Consider the following 24,584-nt stretch of genomic DNA (forward strand, 5'->3'; position numbering starts at 1 on the left):
GTCAGAGAGCCAGTTGGCTGATATTCCATAAAAGATGTTTCAGGAAAAGTATTCTATGATATGATTGACAAGTTAAACATGATAAATATCTATGCTCCAACTTGAGGAGGAGCATTGGTATGAGCTATCAATAAGTTGTAATTATTAGATTAATTTTATAATTATAAAAATTAAATTAGTTATTAAATTTTGTGTATAGAAATATTTAGTTTCCTTAGAATAGGATTGTTTCTATTACTATGATGTAATTGTATCTATGTATTAGCTCCAACTTAGAAAAAAAATAATAATCAAAAAATATTTATAGTTACCATCTTCTGACACTAATGGAATTGCATTAAGTAACATTTGCAGCAACTTGAATAACATAAGTCTAATCGGCCAAATAAATATTCCAACGACTAGGAGGCCTATTATGACCCAACCTCCCACAATTACAACATAAGTCATGTTACACAACTGCACTGCTTTCTTTATTCTTGTATACATAAACCCGTGCAAGGTACAAGTAGATGATGAGTTCCAGAGCACTGAGTCCAGCAAGAAGCCAATAAAAGTAATCAAGATGAGCACGGTTCAGATTGTTAGAAAACCAACTCTCGCCACTCTTTGCGGTTGCTTTGTCAATCATAGACACAAGAAAGCTACTGATGAAGCTCCCAATGCCAAAGATGCTTAAGTAGAGAGCAAGCCCAAGACTTCTCAATGCGTCAGGGATCTGATCATAGAAGAACTCCTGCAAGCCAACCATCGTGAAAACATCTGCAATCCCATAGAGAACATACTGGGGAATCAACCACCACAAGCTCATGGGAATGGTTGCTGCGGGCTGATCGACCAGGCCGAATTCTCTGGCAGTCTCAAGTCTCTTCAGCTCCACTAGAGCTGCTATAACCATAGAAATCAAAGAAATGACCATTCCAGTGCCAATCCTCTGAAGCATGGTGAAGCCTGCAGGCTTTTTGGAGTATTTTCTGACTATGGGCACAAGGATTCGATCATAGATCGGAATGAAAGCTACAATGGAGGCACTGATGAAGCTTTGCAATGCTGCAGGCGGGACTTCAAAGTTTGAACCTATCCTTCTATCCAAGGTGCTTCCTTGCTTGGTAAAGAAGGTTGAAGACTGGGCAAAAACAACAGCATATATTAAGCAGGTTGCCCATATCGGAAACAATCGAAGTATCGCCTTTGCTTCATGTGCATCAGCCACATTGTCTACACTATCAATATCCTTGCTTGATGATGAACAATTTGGACCACCAGATGGACTATAAATTGACAAATAAAAAAGCCTTGCCAATCAATATATAATCATTATATCACTAGGTCTGCTAAACAAATGATCTCATAAACAGATGTTAAAAAGTGCTCTTACTTGTAATGTAGTGTTTCTCCTGTTTCTTGAGATCCAATGCGAATACTTGCCTGCCTACGTCTTGCAAATGCCACAAGTGTTTTGCCTATTCGAACAAATGGACTCTCATCCTCCAGGACATAGAATCGATAAGTCTTGGTCCCAAGCAAGAAAACAACGAGAGCAAACAGCATTGCAATGCATGGAATTCCAAATCCAAGACCCCAACTAATGTTATCTTGGATATAGCTTAGGACCACCAGTGTAACTACAGTGCCACCACACAACCCAAAGTACCACCAGTTGAAGAAGGAGCTCTTGTCCATGCATTCCTTAGGGTCATTTTGGTCGAATTGATCAGCACCAAAGGCTTGAACACAAGGCTTGTGGCCTCCCTGGGCAAATGCAATGAGATAGAGGGAGGAGTAGAAGAAGGCCACTTGGGCAGGAGATGGTCTGCAGGCTGTGTGATCCATTGTGTCACCACATGTAGATGGACGGATGGATGGCAGCGCCGATGAGAAGGTGAGCATGCCCAAGCCCTGTGGTTCTCCATTCCAATCCACATAATAAGAAGTCAGTATTTTGTCTCTAATTCGGCAATAAGTCATTCAGAAATATACATATCTATACATTCTGGTTCGATTTCAAACAACATTAAGCGTGTCAGGAGTTCATGATGGAAATTTGTTTGTCAGTGTTCTGTTTGGAGTGAATTCATGTGAATTTCTCAGGCTGATGCAATTGAAGTAGCCAGAAGAACTAAAAACTAGGTTCAACTTTTCTAGGAAGGAAAAATCATTGTGTCATTCTCTCTCTTAACCCTTTTTTCGTCTTCTTGGCGGCAAGATCATGATGCATTTCCATAATTGGAAATGTTTACTATGTTCGGTCCAAATATTTTTTACATGAGGCAAAATAATAATCTAATATAGATATTATTAGATAATTTTCTTTTTTTAACATTCTTCTTTGTCAACAAAAACAACAACAACAATAAGAATTTTAAACATGACATAATAAGTCAATGAACACTTGCTCGATGTTGATTGATCTGGATAAAGGACTGATAGATATTAGGAATCTTCATGCAGACGATTAATTATTATTTGAGAAAACAACCGGCCACCAAATAGCCTCAACTTGAGTTGAAACAGAAATCTTTAAAAGGAAACTAAATAATTATCTACAAAAAAGGGAAAATAAATAATTTACACCCCTAATTTAGGTTCAAATAGAACTTCTGGAAAGGAAAATAGATCGAGAACGTCAAGGCTTCCAATCAAATAATACTACAGTAAAGCAAATTTTAATTGCAACCTGAAAATATCCATCTACAAAAGAAAAAAAAAAAAAGGCAAAGAAAACGATCCAGATACCCGGTTTGGATCATCTGAGCGTTTTTGGTCCGGATCGTGGATCGTCCGATCTTAAGAACATGGACAAGAGGATTGATTTTTTTGCTTTAGCTAACATGCGGCCGTGGAGTGTAATAGCTTTCTTTAATTGACCCATGGCCTTGTCTGAAGCAGGATCCTCTGCGGTGCATCTTGCACCACAGCAAGCTGTGCGTGCCTTAATTGCCTCCACGTCGCCGGATGGATATCCCTATGTCTCAATTTTCAAGCTAGAGCTTTCATTTCCGTGATAGACGACACGTGGCCATCCCTGCACGCATATTTCTCCGTGTCATGCAAATGATGCCCCGCATAGGATCTGAACCCACAGCTACACAAATCTGGTAACACCGGCCACTCAGGATTCACGTTCGTCGGGCGTGTGTGCACGTGACCTAAAATGATGCTGACTTGGGTGAGAGGAGAGCGCGTTTACATTTTAGCGACTCAATCATGACCGTTGTACAGTAGATTGACGGTCTGAACCACTTATGCGCTGTTCGGAACAAAACAGCCGATCAGTCGCGCACGGCGACGCGGGCTCTCCAACTCCCCAGACGAGGACCACAAACATCATACACTATTAAACCAAAGGGGTGGAGAGGAGAAGGAGAGAAAGGGGAAAGCGAACCAGGATGTAGAGGAGGGATGCGAGGATGATGGTCCGGAATCGGCCCAGATAGGAGTCGGCGACGAAGGCGCCGAGAAGCGGCAGCATAGAGGCTACGCCGGACCATGTGTTGATGGCGGCGGCGGCGGCGGCGGTGGACTGCCCGAGGGGGCCGGTGAGGTAGGTGATCAGATTCGAGGAGATGCCGTAGAACGCGAACCGCTCCGCGATCTCCACTCCTGCAGTACATAATCCATTTGATGGATTAGATCGAGATCAGACGGCTGAGAATCGATGATTGGGGGTGGTGGAATTGCGTGGTACCTATGATGAAGAGGGCAGCAGACCAGCCGCCGGAGGAGGACCTGGAAACGGGGAGGCCACGGTAGTCGACGGCGCCGGCAACGGTGGCGGATTTGCGGAGGAGGGGATCGGCGTCCATCGTCGCTCGCCCTCTCCTTCTTTGGCGATTAAAGCCTAAATGAGGATAGAAAGCTGGGGTTCTGACCTAAATGGAACTGGGGTCGGGGGTTCTGTTGTCGCATTGGTGATGTGGGCTCGCCCTGGTTGTGAGATTCGTGCTGGCGTCTCATGATTTGCAGTTGGTTTGGCCAGTGGGGTAGAGAGTAGAGACGTAGTAGTTTGTTCGCGTGCGTACTGCTGGCATATTTTGCATAGAAGCAATATTGATCGTCCAAAGCCCTCGGAGAGAAGGAGAGGCCCACACGCCGAGTATATTGGGGTGGCAATCATGTCAGCTGAGATCGTATATGGGCTGAGCCGGGTACAGGAAATCAGAAAATTCTAAGCCGAATCTGATTTGTTTATTAGACAAGTTAGAATTTAAAATTTAAACTTATTATGTTTAATAAGCTTGTCATAAATAATAATTTACCATATAAAAAATGTAAATGAATGGATAAAATAATAAGATCAGGGCATTAGATCTCCAAGGTGATAACACGGATGAAATAATTAGATGTAAATTACCTATTTAAATATGAGCTTCCTCATCTATCCACAAAATATGGATCCAAAACAACCCTCGATCAAAAGGAGTTTCAAGTATAACCAACAATCTACTGTAAGAAAAAAAATGGATAAATGGATAAAACAATAAGATTAGATCAATCTTCAAATTGATAACATCAATGAAATAACTTAGATGAAAATTATCCATATAATATGAGATTCTTCATCTGCCCATAAAATGTTGATCCTAAACAGCCCTTAGCACATAGAACACCTTAAATATTTCAATAGAAAAAGAACATGGAGTTCCCATGATGGATTTAGGGTTTCAACGGACATCCGGTCTTTGATTTGGTAATTGAGGAATTTTGGGGAAAAAATATGGGGATACCATTAGAAGGTGGAGACTATTGGGGTTTTTAAAGTAAATATTGAAGACAACCAACGCTACTGCCTATAGTAGTGATGTGGTCGATGTATTTGGGACAGTAAAGAGGAAGAAAGAAATTGAGGGACAGAGTTTACAGATGGAGCACACACAAACAGAGATGAATGAAGAAAATATGAATGGGTGAATTGAAGTCGGTAAATCTATTACCGATTTCAATTCGAATGTTTGAAAATTTTTTGGAATCAAAATTTGGGAGATCCCGATCCCCTATCAAATCTCTGTTGCCCAGTGATAAGGCTATCCCAATAGTGGCTGATGCAGATTCTTTGGGCTGATGCCAATGGCCGTTGGAGACTAGTGCAACCAGCGAATGATCAGTGTTAGGCAGCCTTATCCTTCCATAGCCTGCCCTATTTAAACCTCCTTTCCTCCCCTACAATTGGCATCACCGATCACTCCCCCTCCTCCTTCCTCCTCTTTTCTAGCAGTCCAAGTCCGATTGACCAAAATACCCATTTTCTCTTTCTGGCTCTATTTTGGCCCGATTTTATGTCTTTTGAATCGCTGGAAAGCTATTGCTATCAATCGAGTTCCGTCATTCCCAAAAATCACTAGCGAGCTCCCTTCACTCGTCTTCCATTCTTCTTGGATCCAGGCCTTATTTTTTCAAATTATTTAAGCCCTTTTTTAACCCTATTTTTCTACTTCTTTGACTTTGCTTTCAGGCCACTGCATCGACTGATGACCATCCAATCTCCTCAACCTACTACTGACTACTAGGCCCCTCCTCTTCCTCTTCTCTCCTCTTTCTTTTCCTTTCCCTCTTCTCCTTCTCATCTTTTCATCTTCTTCTTCTTATTTTCTCTAATTTTCCCCCTTTTCTTCTTGTTTTCCTGTATTTATTATTTCCTATAAATTTCAATCATTCTCTCTCACCTAATTCTTATACCAGGTTTCGTGATCATTGATAGATCAGATCTGACTCTAATCTTACCTAAGTCATACACACTCTCTCTCCTATTTATTTTAATAAATTCAGATAAAGTCTTAATTTCTAATTTTTTTTAATCATGAAATTAGATCAACTTAGAGATTTTAAATTGATTAGGTAGAATCGCATATCCGAAGATTTGATCACAATCAAATCCATCACATACAGATAACCTTGATCTCCACCTAAATATCTAAATCCTTAGGTTAGTCGAGAATCTTGGATGTCAAATTGGATTCGATGGTGTAAATTAAAAGTCTAATAGGATGTCATAATATTTTAGGTTTTTGTTGGTTTTCCTGATTAGTGAAGTTTTCGAAAATCTAGGATAAAAAATTATAAGTTACCTCCACCCCTAATGTATTTTATCATGCATGAGATTTGATTCGACGTTTATTAATTACTATAGTATTATGTTTAAATCAATTATCTTATGTACTCTATATGAAAATGATTAATGAAATATTTGATCAAATTTGCATTTTTAGTGAAAAATGAAATATATTTCTTTGCATCAAAATGTATTGTGTGTTGGTCCATTACTCTCTAGTCCGACTATGATCACATGAATTCAAGATCTAGTTGTCTTTCGGACCTCCAGTGAGGCGATCACTGGCACACACATTGGCGGATGATGTGTTATAATCAGAGGCTAGTTTTTCTTTCAAGTCTAGCCAATAGGCTGATAGCTGGCATGTGTTAGTGAGAGCATATTTCTCCATGTACTATCAGAGCTAGTTTTTCTTTTAGACCCATTGTAAGATAATTACGAGCGCATGACCAATGGACGGCATGTTGTAGTCATGATCTAATTTCTTTCGGGGCTAGCTATGGTACGATCATGACCGTAGTCTGAGGGATTAGAAGAGTAATAGTGGAAGGCCGACCTTTGGATAATTAAAAAATTTATTTCAAGTAAAATGCATATTTTGAATCTATGTTGATTGTTATAGCATGTTTTCATCTCATAAAACTATATTTTTTTATATAAATATTTAAATAAATTAAAAATCTAATAACTTATTGAGTCTATAAAGCTCATTTTTTTTTATTTTTTTATTTCAGATCCAGAAGATTCTATGGATTTGGGACCGATCAGTAAAAATATAAAATTTAGATATTATTTGCTTAGCTATCTTCAAATAAAAAATATTTTAATTTTTTATTGGATCTTTATACTATTTCTTATTAGCCTTGAAGCATTTCTTTTCTATCGAATAAAACTTAGTAACTTCACTTTTACCGCTGCCTGAATTCTATCGACTATAGAGGCTAGGTATGAGATCCTTTGGAGTTGAAAAATAAGGAAAGTGACATGTAAGTTTTTTCATGACCTAAAACACAAGACGAAAAATGCCAATATTTGACCAAACAAAACTGGAAGAATTCCTCGGTCAGCATCTAATTGAGAATATGTAGAAGTAATCGAGGAGCCAAAAGAAAGAACACCTTAAGTACCCAAATCTGGTTGCCAAGGGACTAAGCATAATTAGAGCATGGAAGCCTCCCATAGTCGATATGAAGCAGAAATTTGGTCGGGGGTCTGATGGCGTTTTAGAATGAAAAGTGGAAGAACTCAGCACAACCTTATTGACTCGAAAATCAAGATCAAAAGTGAGGTCAATTTTGCTGTATTCAAAGTCTCTCTTGTATAAGAACTGGTTGCAATCTTGGAAAATTGTATCTTGCATTCAACATTGTCAACCTTTTTCAAATCTCACCAGTAAATTTCAACTGAAAAGTAAAACTGATTAAGGAGGGCCTACTTGAATATTCTTATGAGAGTAGGCTGAAAATCCCATAAGATTCAAGGATTGGGCCACCTATTTAAGCATGGCCCATCAACCAAATATCTTACTGTCTAAATCCCACAGGAATTAAAAAAAAAGACCTCCATGGATCTTTTTTCTTCATGCAGCCCAAAGATGAGGATTTGGCCTAGGATTTAGTAGGCCCTTGGAATATGGAAGCTAAATAGGCCGACAGGTTAGGTTCGTACATAAATTTCAGCCCTATCTTGTAGGAATATCCAGAGAAACCTTAAGAAAGGACATAAAATTGGGATATTGATTTAATGTATGGTGGAGCTTCATAGAACTAATTATGAAATCTCTAGTTCACATTATCAAAATGTTAATGTTGTTGCAAGACTCCAGTTCAATGTTGATGTGGTTGAAATTAGATGCCGTTTGAAAATCAAGATATCAAAGAGAGAACCTACAAAAAAAGTCCATACTTGTCAGAGTTTTTCCGATGTGAGATCATTCGATGCTTAAATCAGCCGAAGCTTGAGAACAGTAGAGAAAAAATAATGGAAGAGCAAGAGCACAAAGAAGTTCTCTCGGATTCAACTTATCTGGAGGTCTTCTTATTACCTCTTTATATAGAGATGATGTGATAAGCTGCCATACTAAAATCCAATAGGTCATTTGGCCCATAATCCCTTAAGCTGGTAGGCCACAATCTGCAAGGCCATTGGGATGAAGAATCTACCCATTAACTCAAGGGTCAGAATTGTTAGTTATGGGTGTCAGATGCAAATCGTGCCCATATTTTACTGGGAGATTCCAAGGATCTCCCATGTAGAAAAATGACCTAATGTTCAGAATTCAATGCTGAGCCGAAGTCCTACTTTGAATCGATGCTCTTGCAAGTCCACCGGTCTATGTTCTTCATCATTGGGAGCATCCTATCCTTAAGGTCGATAGGTGCCTAGATAGGAGGTCGGGCGAAAACCAGGGCCAATAGTGTAGAGTCACTTTGCTTTGGTTCCTTGGATCTTCCTTGGATTTTCGGTGCCATCCGGTCAGCGAATGCTTAATTGTGATCTATAGGGGAGTTGTTGGGTTGTGCGGCGAACAACCTCCATAAGGTTTGCCCTCCACTTTCAATTCTGAAGTGGTCTCACAGTTTCAAGCAATAGAAGTAGTCGATCAAAGGTCGAAATGTCCAAAGTAAGACAGAATTCGAAATATCCAAAGTAGATCAAAAGTTGATCCTTGACAGTAAATCTTGCAAAGTCAATGTCATCGTCCTAGGCCTCTGCTCGACTCGTTCGTGGGCGAAAAGCATCAACTGGCCATGAGGGATCTCAAGAGGATTAGCCCCATTGCCATCATCATCAACCTCCGCTCGATTGATCCATGAACAACAAGTATCAGATGGCTATATCGAGAGATCCCTAAATAGTTAGTCCCATCGTTGTCATCGTCAACTTCCACTCAACTCAACTGCAGATGAGGAGTGCCAGGTGGCATATGGGATCTTTAGAGGGTTAGCTCTTTCATCGTCATCATATATCTCCACTTGACTCATCTATGGACGAGGGGTGCTAGATGGCCATGAGGAATCTCTAGAGGGTTAGCCCCATCATCATTATCATCGACCTCCGTTCGACTCGTCTGTGTATGAAAAGCATAAGGTGGTCATATCGAGGGATCTTCAGAGAGTTAACCCATCATCATCATCACTAGCCTCCACTTAACCCATCCATAAATAAAAGTGCCAGATGGCCATGTCGAGGGATCCTAGTAGATTAGCCCCATTATTATTATCATCGGCCTCCACTTGACTCATCTGTGGATAAGAAATGTCAGACAGCCATATAGAGGAATCTCCAGAGGGTTAGCTCCATTGTAATCATCATCAACTTTCGCTCGACTCATCCATAGACAAGAAGCACCAGATGGTCAAGTGGGGTCTCCGAAGATTTAGCCCCATCATCATTGTCATTGGCTTCCAATCGACCCATCTGTGGATGAGGAGCACCGGTGGCCATGTGGAGGGTTTGAGGCTTAACCTGATGGTCTTGAATTTATGTTTTGGATATCTTCTTGAGACATCTTTAGTTACTTCTGACGATTTTGTTTGTGGTGAGATACGACCAATTTGAGTTGGACTTTTCACTTGGTCACTGTAACAAGAAACATGTATAAAAGCTCAATATTTGTCGATGTAATCAATGGACACACAACTTACTGATAAGGCATCCTCAGGTTCTCAATGTTTCATATCTAAGGAATAGAGGTTTCATTAAAGCCTTCAATTTGCTATCGTCATTGATACGACGACAACATCATCATAGAGAGTTTGAACTCTTTGGAGATCAACAACATTCCTTGTGCACTCTCTTCATCTCTTTTGCTCGATCTTCTACCCCCTACCACTTATGAAGCCGGAGATCATATTGATGATACTAGTCATTGGTCGATTGTTGTTTTTTTCAACGTTCTGATGACTCCCATTCGAGACCTTACTGAGATAGTGCTCAATGTCTCGAATTTTTTGCTCGAGATCTTCTCGATGAGGCTTTTCGATCCGTGGGGTATTCTGGAGTCGAGCCTCTATCTGAGGAGATGGGAGATTACCATCGCTGGTCATCTTTCCTCAAACTCTGATGGTAAGATAATCCTTGGGGAGCAGAAGTGGGAGTGTAGTAGAGGGCTGATCCTAGGCTTTGGGGCGAGATCGGTGACTATGTCGAGAGGGAGCCTTCTGAGGTGCCAGCTCCAAGGGGGGTTGCCGCTCCGTCACCTACTGGAGCCACTGCACGGTATTGGCTAATGCCTGGATCTACTGGATTAGAATATCAAATGGCTGTGGATCCACCATAGTAGGAGAAGGCAGCAGAGTTATGCGCTCTCATTCTTGCTATCTTCTTTTTCTTCTTTTAGTGGGCTTAACTCTTCCTCTAATGACAATCTGTTGCTGCAAAACTCTGATTCAATGTTGATGTGGCTAGGGTTGGATGCCATTCGAAAATCGAGACATCGAAAAAGGAACCTATAAGAGAAGTCCACACTTGTTAGGATTTTTTCGACAAAAAATCCTTCGATGCTTAAATCAGCCGAAGTGTGAAAACAATAGAGGAAGGATGATAGGAGAACAAAAGTATAGAGAAGTTCTCTCAGATTCAGCTTTTTCAAGGGTCCCCTTATTACCTCTTTATATAACATAAGCTGTCGTACTGAAATCCGATAGGCCATTGGCCCCAATCCCTTAGGCTGGTAAGCCACGATCTATAAGGCTGTTGGGGTGAGGAACCTACCCACTAACCCACGGATCAGGATTGTTAATCATGGGTATCAGATGCGGATCGTACTCATGTTTTGCTAGGAGATTCCAAGGATCTCCCACATGAAAAAATGGCCTGATGTTCCAAGTTTGATGTTGAGCCAAGGTCCTGCCTTGGGTCGATGCTTGCGCAGGTCCGTCGGTCTATATTCTTCATCATTGGGAGGATCCTATCCTCAAGGTCTATGGGTGCTAGGATAGGAGATTGGGCGGAAGCTGAGGTCGATGGTGTCGGATTGCTTTGCTTTGATTCCTTTCTAAGGCTGCCCATCCGTGAATGCTTGATTGTGATATGTAGGGGAGATGTTAGGCTGGACGGCGGATAACCTCCACAATAATTAATACTTATACTTGAGGGCTATGCTTTTATCATTGTCATTGCTTTGGAGTAGAGCTCTGGTCTTCCACCACTACATGGCCTCCTTATGCTTCTGAAATATTCTTGATTTTTTACAACTTCATAGAACCCTACACCCAGATGAGTACATCAAGCTGAGTCCATCATGAACAAATAACTAATTTTGATTTTTATTCAGTCTCACCGGATTCACCAAACTAAACCATCTTCTTTAAAGCATATTTTTTTACTTCTTGGTTTCCTTTGCTCCTCCATCCTACTTTATTGATTGTCTTCGAATCTTGCTTTTCTCTTTTAAATTTAACTTCATTTTCAAGTATGGAGTAGACTAAGTAGAGCGCTTCTTGCTGCTAAAGTATCAGTCATGAAGAGTATAAAAATTATTTTGTACTTATGTTCTTCCACTATGACAAGCAAATACAATGCATCCTTGTACTTCAAATAGCATGTTTATCTACTGAGCTTTTGACTCTAAATTGGGATGGTCGGCAAATTTGGTGGTGACTTTAGTAAACATGAGACTAGTTCATGTGATCGATACCACTCAATGAAAGAGTTAATCAACCATCGTGCTGAATTAATATCTCCTATTGCTGTAAGGCTCCAATTCGATATTGATGTGGCTGAGGACGAACATTATTCGGAGATCGAGACATCAAAGAAGGAACCTACAAGAGAAGTCTGATCTTGCCAAGGTTTTTCCGATGGAAGACTTTTCAATGCTTAAGTCAGTCAGAACTTGAAAATAGTGAAGAAAAGATAATGGAGAATGAAAGCACAGGGAATTCTCTCAGATTGAGCTTATCTAGGGATCTCCTTTTTACCTCTTTATATAGAGATAATGTGATAAGCTATCACATCGGAATCTGGTAGGCCATTTGGCCCCTAATCCCTTAGACTGATAGACCATGGTCTGTAAGTCCATTGGGATAAAGAACCTGCCCACTAACCCAAGGGTTAAAGTTATTTGTTGTAGATGTCAGATGCGGATCATGCCTACATTTTGTTGGAAGATCCCAAGATCTCCCACATAGAAAAATGGTCTGATGTTCTGAGTTCGATGCTGAGCTGAGGTCTTGCCTCGGATCAGTGCTCATGCAGGTCCACTAGGGTATGCTCTTCATCGGTGGGAGGATCCTATCCTCAAGATCAGTCGATGTCGGGTTAGGAGGCCGAGTAGAAGCCGAGGCCAATGATGTAGGGTTGCCTTGCTGCGATTCCTTAGGTCTCCCTCCGATTCTCCAAGCCTCCTCGTCAGTGAGTATTCGGTTGTAATCCAAGGAGAGATGTCCGGTCGGACGGTGAATAACCACCACAACATCTTCCTTGTTGACCGAATATGGAACAAATTAGGGAATGCAAATTGGGGGAACTTGAGAACACTTAAGCTGCTTTTAGCAACCTTTAATTCGATTGTCCGGTGGAAAAAACCGTCCAGAAAATATGTTGCATCACTAGCTATAGATCGCAGAGCATTAGTCATTAGAAACATTAAACGGAGTACAATTGGTGAGTTTCAGTGCGACAGGAAAGCCTTACCAGCCCAGGGAAGATAGTGGAACTTGAATGCAATGTGGATTATTCTTTCAAAAAGCAAGATAGATTTCTAAAGCTCAAGCCATCTGAGGTGTTTCTCCTGGATGGTAAAATATGCAGATTATTCTGGCGCAAGAACGAAGTAATGCTTATGTGGGCTATCTCCAGTCAAAATATTAGATTCAAGAAAGTAAGCTCAGATGTCAAATATACGCTGGGTTTTGGGAACTCTTAGTTGAATACCAGTTGCTGATGTGTAGAGAGTGTAGGGTGGATAATACCATTCGTTGTTGATAAAGCTTGTATTGCTGATGTTGTCTTCACTTTGTTTTGATTACCACATATGGCTATCTATGGGCCTGGCCAGCCTAAGATGCCTGAAGATCTATCTCATGGAAGCTGGGCTCAGGTGGAGTTGTAGCAAATAAAGGAAAAAGCTATAGAACGCCGACTAGTGTTGACCACTTAGGACATATTTAGCTGGAGGGAATTTGACTTTAGAATGAGATTAGAAATGCATGACTCACATTTCAGCTATTTGGTTGAGGAGAGTTAAGACTTTAAAATAGAAATTGAAATGAGTAACTCGTACTCCATCTGTTTGATTGGAGAGAGTTCCATTCTTATTCTATTTCGAAAAGAATAGTACAATCGTCTAAATCTCAATCCTAATACGCTCTTAGTATTCGAATTTCATTTCGATTCTGGTCTTGAACCAAATATATCAGCGGATATGTCTATTTCAATTCTCATTTTAATCTATTTTAATTCTGATTTTTATTTCAATTTTTATGACGAACCAAACACACTCATAGTTTATTGAGGGATGCGAAAGTCTGTAATAGAGAGGTGGGTCCATCTGGCACCATCAATCGCATCATGTGCAGCAGCAATCTTTGATTACCACATCCTACGTTGAAAATTAGCTGGTGATAAGTAGTAGTGCTCGCAAATAAGCAACCGCATGTTTAAGCCAAATGCTTGCCAATATAATACCCTTTGGACTCGGGCCTCGTCTTTTTGAAATGGAGAATTGGTCAAATTCTATCTGCCAGTCAATGCAATGGTTGATGATAACCTCTATCCGTATGGCAGGCCATGAGAGCAGTGTGAGCCTCCCATGATGACCAAACGCCTAAAGTTTGGTTATGGTTTTGCGGTAAGGGAACATTTTATTAGACTCCAAAACGCTTAAGCTTAACGATAAACCTCCTTTACTTTTCTATTTGGATGTTAAATTGAGTTAGGTCCAAGGAAAAGATAAGGAGAGGTAGATATCGACCATATAAGCACCTATCCTTATCCACCAACCACTACAGTGACCTTTTTTTTTTTTTCCTTTGGAAAGCCATCCCTCTCATGCATTTCCTTGGAAAGTTTGTCTCTCATTCCCCGCATCATCCTATATTTCTATTTGGTCTACAACTCTCACTTTGATGTGACTCGTATCTCTCCATTGATAGCTAAAAATTCAATGAATCAATTGCTTTTGAATTTTTTTAAAGATAAGAAAACAATTGCTTGTGGCTATGGACAACTTCCCGGTCACCTAATTTTGACTACTATTGCCCGGTAGAAAGAGGATTTTGTGGAATTCTTGATGTTATCTCCACATCAGCATACTATATTAAAATTTGATGACCCAAGCTGGTTGTCACAGCAAGAATTGTTCTTGAAGATTTCTTATTTTGGTTTTCTTTAAAAAAATAAATAAATAAAGGTTATTGTTTTAAAAAGATCATTCAATTATGATTGCTTTTACTACTTAAATGTCAATTTATCCCATGCTTAAGATACTGGTGCATGAGGGGAAATATAGTTACAATCACCGTATTACTATTTGATTAGGAAAATCCGACTGTCATAAAAATCGCATTATTCTTGCAGTGCAATATTTTTTCCTTTTTCAAACTTTTATAACATTGCCATTTCATTAGATTTATTCTTTAAAAAGTGAAATGATCAGACAATTTGCTAACTATGAACCAACTTATAAATTATGGAGGGTCATTGGTCTAGTAAATAATCCTGTATGCCAGATGAGGATTGGTGCAACAAACAGGCATAGATTAGTACGTACCAGCATAGCCGAGATATGTTTAGGCCAGTCACCAACAGGTCTAGTGAAGGAGCATTGACAATACAAGCGACAATGTTGTCATGCTTTCTTTTCTTGGGAACAAGGTAGCTTTAATAGCATCACAAATCTTAAATAGATCTCCAACAAATTTGATATTGCCATCATTGTGTTAGTTAAGTCGAACTCTGTTAGGATTTGATGCCTCGAGATTTGATTTACATTGAGCCCACAGCGAGGTCCATGATGAAAAATGGAGTCCAACGAGATCAAGATCATCTCAAACGGAGTCCGGATGGCCAAGATACACGCGAGATAAGTCGGTACGAAATTCGAAGCAGCGGAGGACCGAAGGCAACTGGCGGCAGTGTGGCCGCGCACAGTGGTGTGTGGCCCAAGTGCGGGCTGGGCATGGTAGAGCGCGGCCCAGTGTGCAGCACGCGCAGCTCAGTTCCAAGCGCGCGGGTGCGGAACGGCCCAGGCCCACGCGCACGTGCATGGGGCTCAGCAGGCCTGATAGCTCGGTCCACTGTGGATCGGGCGGTCCATGGCCAGTCGCGTAGATCGTGTGTATGTTTCCCATGCATTTCTCACGGTCCACAATACTATTTCATGGACCGACGCATGATCGGAGGGCGTGGGTTAATTTCGATTTCGATCCAACGATTCCAAAGGCTTTTTCGAGTGATCTAAGGACTCCTTATGCTAATCTAATTGGTTTTTTAGCCTTTAAAAGGCCTGTGTGGAACAGAGAAGCGATGTGGTGCGGCGTTGCTCTGAGAAAAGCTCAGGAAAACCAAGAACCCATGGAGAAAGAGAGAAACACGCGAGGATGCTGTAAGAAGAAGGAGGAGGGCTCCTGGAGAGCAGACAGCAGTCGCCTCAGGGATTTAGAGGGGACTTCCTAGAGAGAGCTTTTGTAAGAGAGAACTTCCTGTGAGGAAGAAATTGAATGTACGAGGGTTGAGGGTGAGATCTCCTCTTGTAATATTTTTTTTTCTCATAGTGAAGTTTGCATGCCCCGTGGAGGCGAATCTTTTTGGTTGATTCACGTAATTGATTATTTTTGTTTTATTTCTTCTTTCTTCCTACTACAACGTGCGGTATCGAAAAAGTCTTGGGAGGTGATGTCCTGACCAGATATCTACCCAACAAGTGGTATCAAAATGAGGCAGTACTAGGATGCAAATTACAGCGGTGGTGAGCAAGATTGAAGATGGAGAACACAGAATCAATCAAGATGGAGATCAACAAGTTTGATGGAAATAGCAATTTCTCCTTGTGGCAGGCAAGGGTGAAGGACGTGCTCATCCAGCAAGAATTGATCGATGCTCTCTTGTGCGAGAAAAAGCCGACCACCATAGACGTACAGGATTGGAGGCAGTTCCAGATGCAGATGGTGAGTACCATCCGCATGTACTTAGCGGATGAGGTGGTGACCATGTATTGGCGAGACTTCCCTGACAGTGTTGTGGTTGAAGCTCGAGGAGTTGTACATGGCAAAATCTCTCACCAATACTCTTTTCCTATGAAGGTAGTTCTACCAACTGCAGATGGTTGAGGGACAGAGCATGCAGGAGCATCTCAGCCACTTCCAGAAGATCCTCACTGACCTCCTCAGTGTTGGTGAGAATATTGAAGAGAAGACTAGGGCGCTGGTTTTGCTAGCGTCGCTTCTCCCTTCATATGAGTCATTGATGACTGCTCTTCTAGTGGAGAAAAGCACCATCAAGATGGACGAGGTTACCGCGGTGATACTCCAGAATGAGATTCTCAGGAGGGAGAATCCGACTTCGAGCTCAGGTGGTGGCAGCTCAGCTTTAGTGATTTTTGGAGGAGCAGGAGGCGGTAGACGGAGCGACAAGAGATCACGACGAGGGCGGTCCAAGTCCAGGAGGGACTTGAGCAAAATCAGATTTTATCAGTGTGATGAGTTGGGGTATCTAGCCAGAGATTGCTCTCAACTCAAGGATCGGATGATGGCTACTGTAGCGACAGCCAGTAGCTATTTAGAGGAAGATGTCCTGAAGATATCTAACGAGGTATCTACTTCTTTCCAACAGTAAATTTTAGATTCTACATCACATATCATATATGTTGTAGAGAGGAGCAGTTTGACTCCCTAGAGAACAGTGAGGGCACTGTTTATCTGCCGAATGGATCGAGCTGTACGATCAGAGATATCAAGATGGTCAGTTGGAGATACATGATGGTGCAGTGAGGAGATTGGAGGAGGTCTAATACATACTCGATTTCAGACGGAATCTTATCTCACTGAGCAGACTGGATTCGAGAGGCTACAGGATGGTAGCTGGTGGAGGAATCCTGAAGGTGCTATACAGTGATAGGATTGTTCTGGAGGGAAAGAAGGGGAGAAGAAAACATTATTACCTGACGGAGAGTCCAGTACGAGGTGGAGTTTTAGGAGCCAGGTGGAACCCAGAGTGAGGTAGAGCTCTAGATGGAGGTGGATCGGGCACGAGACAGGAGACTCGAGAGGATGAGAAGCGACATCGCAAGGTGAGATTCCTATTCTCGCAAGATGATGCCCCAAGCAGGTCTCAGATCAGGAGGAGCACAGCATACGACGGAGATGGAATCGACTCTCATGTTTGTCCATTCATGATCAGCAGGCGATTGCCTCAGGGCATGGGGGCGAGGAGATCCAGAAGCTCTCAGAGTCAGGAGAAGGCTGAATATCGAGTTGAGATAGAGATTATTAGGATTTGATACCTCAAAATTTGATCTATATTGAGCCTACAACAAGGTCTGCGATGAAAAATGAAGTCCAACGAGACCAAAATCACCTCAAACGGAGTTCGGATGGCCAAGATATGTGTGAGAGAAGTTGGCACGAAATTTGAAGTGGCGGAGGACCGCCGGCGGTGGGCCGACAGAGCAGCCCCATGCAGCGGTGCGCGGCCCAGGCCCAAGCGCGCGGGAGCAGGCTGGCCCAGGCATGCGGGCATGGGCCGATGCGGGGCTCACCAGGCCTGATAGCTCGGTCCACCACGGACCGGGCGGTCCATGGCCAGTCGCGTGGACCGCGTGGATGTTTCCCACACATTTCTCGTGGTCCACGGCACTGTTTCGTGGACCGACACATGATCGAAGGGCATGGGTTGATTTCGGTTTCTATCCAACGATTCTAGAGACTTTTTCGGGTGATCTAAGGACTCCATATGCTAATCTAATTGGTTTTTTAGCCTTTAAAAGGCCTGTGTGTGAAACAGAGAAGCAATGTGGTGCGGTGTTGATCCGAGAAAAACTCAGAAAAATCAAGAACCCATGGAGAAAGAGAGAGAGATGTGAGGACGCTGTGAGAAGAAGGAGCAGGGCTCTTGGAGAGTAGACAGCGATCGCTTCAGATGTTCAGAAGGGGTCTTCTTAAAGAGAGAACTTTTGTAAGGGAGAATTTTCTATGAGAGAGAAATTGGGTGTACGATGGTTGAGAGTGAGATCTCCTCTTGTAATATTTCTTTTTCTCATAGTGAAATTTGCATGCCCCGTGGAGGCGAGCTTTTTTAGCTGACCCACGTAATTGATTGTTTTTATTTTATTTCTTCTTTCTTCCTGTTGCAACACGCGATACCGAAAAGATCCAGGGAGATGGTGTCCTGGCCAGACATCCACCCAACAAACTATTGATATCTCATATTATAGGCCAGAGATGGTCCCATTTGAGCTAATACTTGGTGGTAGGGAGTATTTTGTTATTGTTATCATTATCTTTTATATACTTCTTTAATCTCTCATATATTGCTTGTCATCTCTCTTTAAGTAGCAATCATGAAGAGCCAAGCTAAAGAAAGGTCAATCAGATTTGAACTAAAATCCGAACAGATCAAAACTCTATAATAGAGATCGTATATCAATAATCTACATCCTTAAATGTGATCTACTATCTCAAAACTACTAGCACATAAAAAATCATGTGATTTGAAGACCCCTAGCCTATACATCAAATAGTCAAAAATTGGACAGTCTAAATAAAATTAAATTAGATATATCTTTTGATCATTTGATACATAGGTTAGAGGTCTCAAAATTATATGATTTTGGATGTGCAAGTAGTTTTAATATAGTAGATCATATCTAATAGTCTGTATCATCGATGTACGACCCTCATTGTCTAGTTTTGACTTGACTGGATCTAAGCACAAATTCGGTCAACCTTATCCAAATCTGCCCTCAATCATGAATACTTTGTGCCAATCTACTGCTGCCTAGCTTATCTAACTTACAAGTTTCAGTCATGGATCTTTTATGATTGTTCTTTGGGTTCTATTATATACTATTTTGCAATTCCTATCGTTCCCCAAGGTAGACAAAGGATTATCAAGAAAACACCTGGGAGGTAGGTGAGGTGTACACCTAACCATTAGTCCAATAATATGATCTCAAGTCTTCTCTGAATCCATTTCATTTATCATATTATTGTTATTATTTTTGTAATTATTGAGGGTAATTTCATCCTGACAGAAAATATGGAGCTTATAAGGAAGCATCGACCCTCATAGATCCTCAAATTTCGTGCTTCTTTCAAAAATTCAAACGATCCTAATATGACAACTCGTTACAAAGTAAATAAGAACCATATCTCTCCAGATAAAGTAAGGTCAACCACCTGATTCTCCCTCCGGAGCCAGTATTCCTGATGAGAGAAGAGATAATAAATATACCTCCCTCAATAAAGAAAAAGATAACAGAAATATCTCATCCAATAAGATAAGACCAACCGTTTGATCCGATTTCTTCTTACAGCTCTTCAATCTCTGCCTATAAATAAAGGCCTACAGAGAACTCCCAAGGTATGAAACCTCCTCTCTCTCCACTCATTCCCTTCTATTATCGGATTTCTGACTTAAGTGTCGGATGATCTCCATCAGAATCATCATCGGTCAGAGACTTTTTTTGCTGGTTCCACCGTCATCGCCGACCTACTGTTATCGTCTAACTCCAACTGATCCAACATCGAGATAAAAATCTGCGTCAACAGATTAGAGCTAGAGGAAGAGCTCAGGCTCATTTACGAAAAGGAGCAAACATCCAATGAGAGGAGCTTCATCACACCGTTCCAACACCAACGAAATCCCGACCATTCATCTCCAAATCGGCTAGATTATCCGACCATTCATAAATCGATCGACGCCATTCACCTCCAAGTTAATCGATGCCCTCCGAATTATCCTAATCAGACTCAAGTCAGAGGGCTAACGATCCAAATGATCCTTGATTTTTGAATTATTTTATTTTATTTCCTCTTTATATTCAAAATTTTAAATTTTTACAGGATCTAAATGAGGAAGGAGGTCACGGTATCTAAGGCTCCAAACAAGGAGAGCCCAAAAAAAATCTCAAAAAACAATCTCATGAAGGCTAATCTCTTGGGCCACGGTCCTTTTCCCATAAAAGACAAGCGGCAGGTTTGAAATCTTTGTTATATGGTTGGCAAGGGTGATGGCCAGCTAAAAAAAAAATCAGGACATGACAGAAGTAAAGAATGGTGAGGCTTTGGAAACTATCCCATCTGTTGACCATATCAGACATCAATCAAAACTGGGCAGCGACTTGTTTATCCCAACATTGATTAAAAGTGACCATATTTCTTGTGGGTAGAATAAGGCCAACCCGAGCTTAGGTCCAGGCCAATCCAAGCTCAGAACAAGACTGACCAGAGCTCAAATTTAAGCCAACCCGAGCCCAGATCGAAGCCGACCATAGCCTAGAGCAAAGCCAATCCAAAGTCAGAGCCCCAAACAAAGCCGATCAGAGCCTAGAACAAGACGACCAGAGCTCAGATCTAGGCCGACCAGAGATCAGAACAAAGCCGGCCAGAGCTCAGATCCAGGCCGACCCGAGCCTAGAACAAGGCCGACTAGAGCTCAAATCCAGACCGACCCGAGCCCAGATCCAGGCTGATCAGAGCCCAGAGCAAAGCCAATCCAAAGTCAGATCCAGGTCAACCAGATCTAGGCCGACCAAAGTCCAAAATAAGGTTGACCAGAGCTCAAATCCAGACCGATCCGAGTCCAGATCTAGAGATCAGATCCAAACCAATCATAGTCTAGAACAAGATCGATCAAAGCCCAAATCTAGACCGACCAGAGCTCAGATCTAGGCCGACCTGAGCTCAGATCCAGGCTGACCCAAACCCAGAGCAAAACCAATCTAAAGTCAGATCCAGACTGATCAGAGCCCAGAACAAGGCCGACCAGAGCTCAGATCTAAGCCGATCCAAGCCCAGATCCAGAGCCCAAAACAAGGCCGACTAGAGCCCAGATCCAAGCTGATCAGAGGCCAGAATAAGACCGACCAAGGCTTAGATCTAGACCGACCAGAACCTAAAACAAGGCCGACCAGAGCTTAGATCCAGAGCCCAAATCCAGACCGATCAGAGCCCAGAATAAGATCGACCAGAGCCCAGATCTAGACCGATCTGAGGCTCAGATCCAAGCCGACCAGAGCTCAGATCCAAGCCGATCCGAAGCCCAGAGCAAGATCAATCCAAAACCAGATCAAGATCAAGCCGAAGTTAAAATCAGGCCAATCCAAAAATAAGTCCAAATTGAGGCAAAGCTCAAGTCTAAGTGAGGTAAATAATAGAAAGATGTCAAGCAAAATCCAAAAGCTCTCAAACAAAACTTATAACTTTTATGATAATAGGCTCTCAAGCCCCATCTACTATTCTATTCCTTTCTTGCAAAATAACACGTTCTTGAGCACACAAGCAGAGGCAAAAATTAAATAAGGCTATAGTGGATATCATATTCAAAAATAAAGATCAAGCTGAGATAAAGACAATTCAAAAGTATGAGCCATCAAAATAGTCAGCCCCAAAAAGTCAATATTACTAGAAGGCCAAAGATCATCAGAGGACCAACCTGAGTAAATCAAGATTAGGCTATCAAGCAAAAGGCCAACCGTTGGGAGAAAGGATCAGAGCTAAAGTCAAGCCCGATGAAACCCAAAGCTGATCTAAAAAAGCTGAAGAGAAGTAAACTAGCTAAAACAAGGTAATATCCATCTAATCATCTATTATTTTACTTTAAAACTCGATTTAACTGAAAAAATGAAAGATCAAACTAGAGTCGGTCCAATGAGTTCTCTCATCTTTTATGTGCAGATCTATAACTTAAGACTTCGACGATTAAAAAGTAGGGACTAACCTATAAGGACCCCCGAAGGCCATACTCGCTCTTCAACGAGTCAACGGCCGTAAAGATCTTAATCATACAGAAAATAGGGGCTAACCTATAATGACCCCCAATGCTCATCGATCCAACTTATGTGAGCAGAAATCTCATAAATTTAGAAAGTGGAGACTAATCTATAAGGACCTTCAAAGGTCGTGCTCACTTTTCAGCGAAGTCAACACCCATGAGGACCCCAATTGATCAGCTTTAAAGATAAAAGATGATATTTGATCGGTTTAGTCAATTGAAAGAGCATTTGATCGACTTTAAAGATAAAAGATGGCCTTTGATCGGCTTAGTCAGTTGAAGAAGCTTTTGATCGACTTTCAAGACAAAAGATGGCCTTTGATCTGCTTAGTCAATTGAAGGAGCATTTGATCGACTTTAAAGATAAAAGACGATCTTTGACTAGCTTAGTCAATTGAAAGAGTCTTTGATCGATTGTAAAGATAAAAGATGATCTTTAATCGGTTTAGTCAATTGTAAGAGCTTTTGATCGGCTTTAAAGATAAAAGATGGTCTTTGATCAACTTAGTCAATTGAAGGAACCTTTGGTTGGCTTTAAAGATAAAATATGGCCTTTGATCGGCTTAGTCAGTTGAAGAAGTTTTTAATCGACTTTAAAGATAAAAGACGGTCTTTAATCGACTTAATCAGTTGAATGAGCTTTTGATCAGTTTCAAAGATAAAAGACGGTCTTTGATCGGTTTAGTTAGTTGAATGAGTCTTTGATCGGCTTCAAATATAAAAAATGGTCTTTGATTGGCTTAGTTAGTTGAAGGAACCTTTGATCGGTTTTAAAGATAAAAGATGGTTTTTGATCGGCTTAGTCAATTGAAGAAGCCTTTGATTGGCTTTTTAAAGAAAAAAGATGATTTTTGATCGGCTTAGTCAATTGAAAAAGTCTTTGATTGGCTTTAAAAATAAAAAACGATCTTTGATTGGTTTAGTCAATTGAAAGAGCTTTTGATCGACTTTTAAAAAAAAAAAGACAGTCTTTGATCGACTTAGTCAATTGAAAGAGCTTTTGATCGACTTTAAAGATAAAAGATAGTCTTTGATCGGTCCGATTGAAGAAGCCTTTGATCAGCTTTAAACGAGACGACCTTTGATCGGCCCGATTGAAGAAGCCTTTGATTGACTTTAAGCAAGACGTCTTGTGATTGGCCTAACGGAAGAATAATCATCAATTGAAAGCAACATATGTGCGCGACAAATGGGAAGGAGTAAATTAACTTTTCATTAAAATATTTACAAAGAGTGATGCTTCAAACGAGGGATAACCTATGAGGATCCTCAATCCATCAACTCTGACAATAAATGAGAGATAACCTATAAGGATTCTCAATCCATCAACTTCGACAATAAATGAGGAGTAACCTACAGGACTCTCGAAAGCTCTTCGCTCTTCAGCGAGTGGAACCGATGAAGACCTCGATGACTAAAAAGTTAACAACATCGAGGTGATGAAACTCCTCACCTCATTGATAGCTATAGACATAGCACGCCTTCGGCAAAGTTAAAGTACTCCCTTCATCCGATCCAATTCTGACTCAGACTCAAAAGTAGATGACTAATGTTGGGGGTAATTTTATCTTAACCGAAGATGTGGAGCCTACAAGGAAGGATTGATCCTCATGGATCTAAATATCGTGCCTCTTTCAAAAATTCAAACGATCTGATATGACAATTCACCATAAAGTAAATAAAGACCATATCTCTCCAGATAAAGCAGGGTCAACCATCTGATTCTTTCTTTGAAGCCAGTATTCTCGATGAAGAAAGAGATAACAAATATACCTCCTTCAATAAAGAAAAAGATAACGAAAATATCTTATCCAACAAGACAAGACCAACCGCCCGATCACGTTTTTTCTTATGGCTCTTTAGCCTCCGCCTATAAATAAAGGCCTATAGGAGACCTCCAAGATATGAAATCTCCTCTCTCCACTTCTTCCTTTCTGTTGTCGGATTTCTGACTGAACGTCGGAGGGTCCCCGTCGAAGCTACCTCCGATCGGAGATTTTTTTTGCAGATTCCACCATCATCATTGATCTGCCGTTGTCGTCAAACTCTAGCTGATCCGATCTCGAGACGAAAATATGCGTCAACAGTAACCACAATATAAATCTAGTCTCCCTATAAATATATGATCAAGCTAATTAAAGGGGAAGAACCAAAGCAGCTTCAAAATAAAAATCAGAATAAGAATTTGGTTTCTAAGAAGTGCAACTTGACCGAGAGTGCAAATGACAAGCTATGTTCCTGGACTTTGGATAGAAGCTGTCCGGTTTTCTAAACATCTAAAATAGGATCAGAAGTAGGCTTTGACAATCTGTATGAAAGATTCTGAGTTCTAATCAAGCTTTTAAAGATAACGTTATCCTTCCAATGTGAGGTTTTGACTTCTCTAGGAATTAAAATCTACCGGTACTAAGCCTTGCTGCGTTTGTAATGAGGAATAATAGCTGGTCCATGAAGAAATGAATGGCCAGCCAACAAGCATGAATGGTGCATAATATTGCAAATTACCACAAGATGCATCCTTTCTGAGCACGACTCAACTTTGGCCTGTTTGGATGCTAGGCTTAAGTTGAACCGCAACTGGCTTTTCCTTTTTACATGG

General features: G+C 41.1%; 1 protein-coding gene and 2 non-coding genes across 3 annotated transcripts; all 3 read right to left on the reverse strand.

Moving 5' to 3' along the window:
* Positions 1 to 315: 315 nt before the first annotated feature.
* LOC105037951 (protein NRT1/ PTR FAMILY 5.10) lies at positions 316 to 3,862 on the reverse strand. Its single transcript, XM_010913593.4, has 4 exons — positions 3,689 to 3,862; positions 3,386 to 3,603; positions 1,379 to 1,899; positions 316 to 1,271 (listed from the first exon to the last, which is right to left on the reverse strand). The coding sequence occupies exons 1-4, from the start codon at positions 3,804 to 3,806 to the stop codon at positions 452 to 454; spliced, it is 1,677 nt and encodes a 558-aa protein (XP_010911895.1). The 5' UTR covers positions 3,807 to 3,862; the 3' UTR covers positions 316 to 451.
* A 435-nt stretch (positions 3,863 to 4,297) lies between these two features.
* Positions 4,298 to 4,387, reverse strand: LOC114913950 (small nucleolar RNA Z101). The gene has a single exon (XR_003800078.1). It is a non-coding gene; the product is annotated as a small nucleolar RNA Z101 (small nucleolar RNA).
* A 99-nt stretch (positions 4,388 to 4,486) lies between these two features.
* LOC140854994 (small nucleolar RNA Z101) lies at positions 4,487 to 4,572 on the reverse strand. The gene has a single exon (XR_012138087.1). It is a non-coding gene; the product is annotated as a small nucleolar RNA Z101 (small nucleolar RNA).
* Positions 4,573 to 24,584: the final 20,012 nt, after the last annotated feature.

Source organism: Elaeis guineensis, chromosome 1 (assembly GCF_000442705.2).
Source record: "Elaeis guineensis isolate ETL-2024a chromosome 1, EG11, whole genome shotgun sequence".
Classification (NCBI taxonomy): Eukaryota; Viridiplantae; Streptophyta; class Magnoliopsida; order Arecales; family Arecaceae; genus Elaeis; species Elaeis guineensis.

Coding starts and splice junctions, on each gene's coding strand:
- LOC105037951 (XM_010913593.4), bottom strand. CDS start 3,806: ATGGACGCCGATCCCCTCCTCCGCAAATCCGCCACCGTTGCCGGCGCC. Junction 3,604..3,688: donor TGCTGCCCTCTTCATCATAG/GTACCACGCAAT, acceptor TATGTACTGCAG/GAGTGGAGATCGCGGAGCGG. Junction 1,272..1,378: donor GGAGAAACACTACATTACAA/GTAAGAGCACTT, acceptor GTCAATTTATAG/TCCATCTGGTGGTCCAAATT.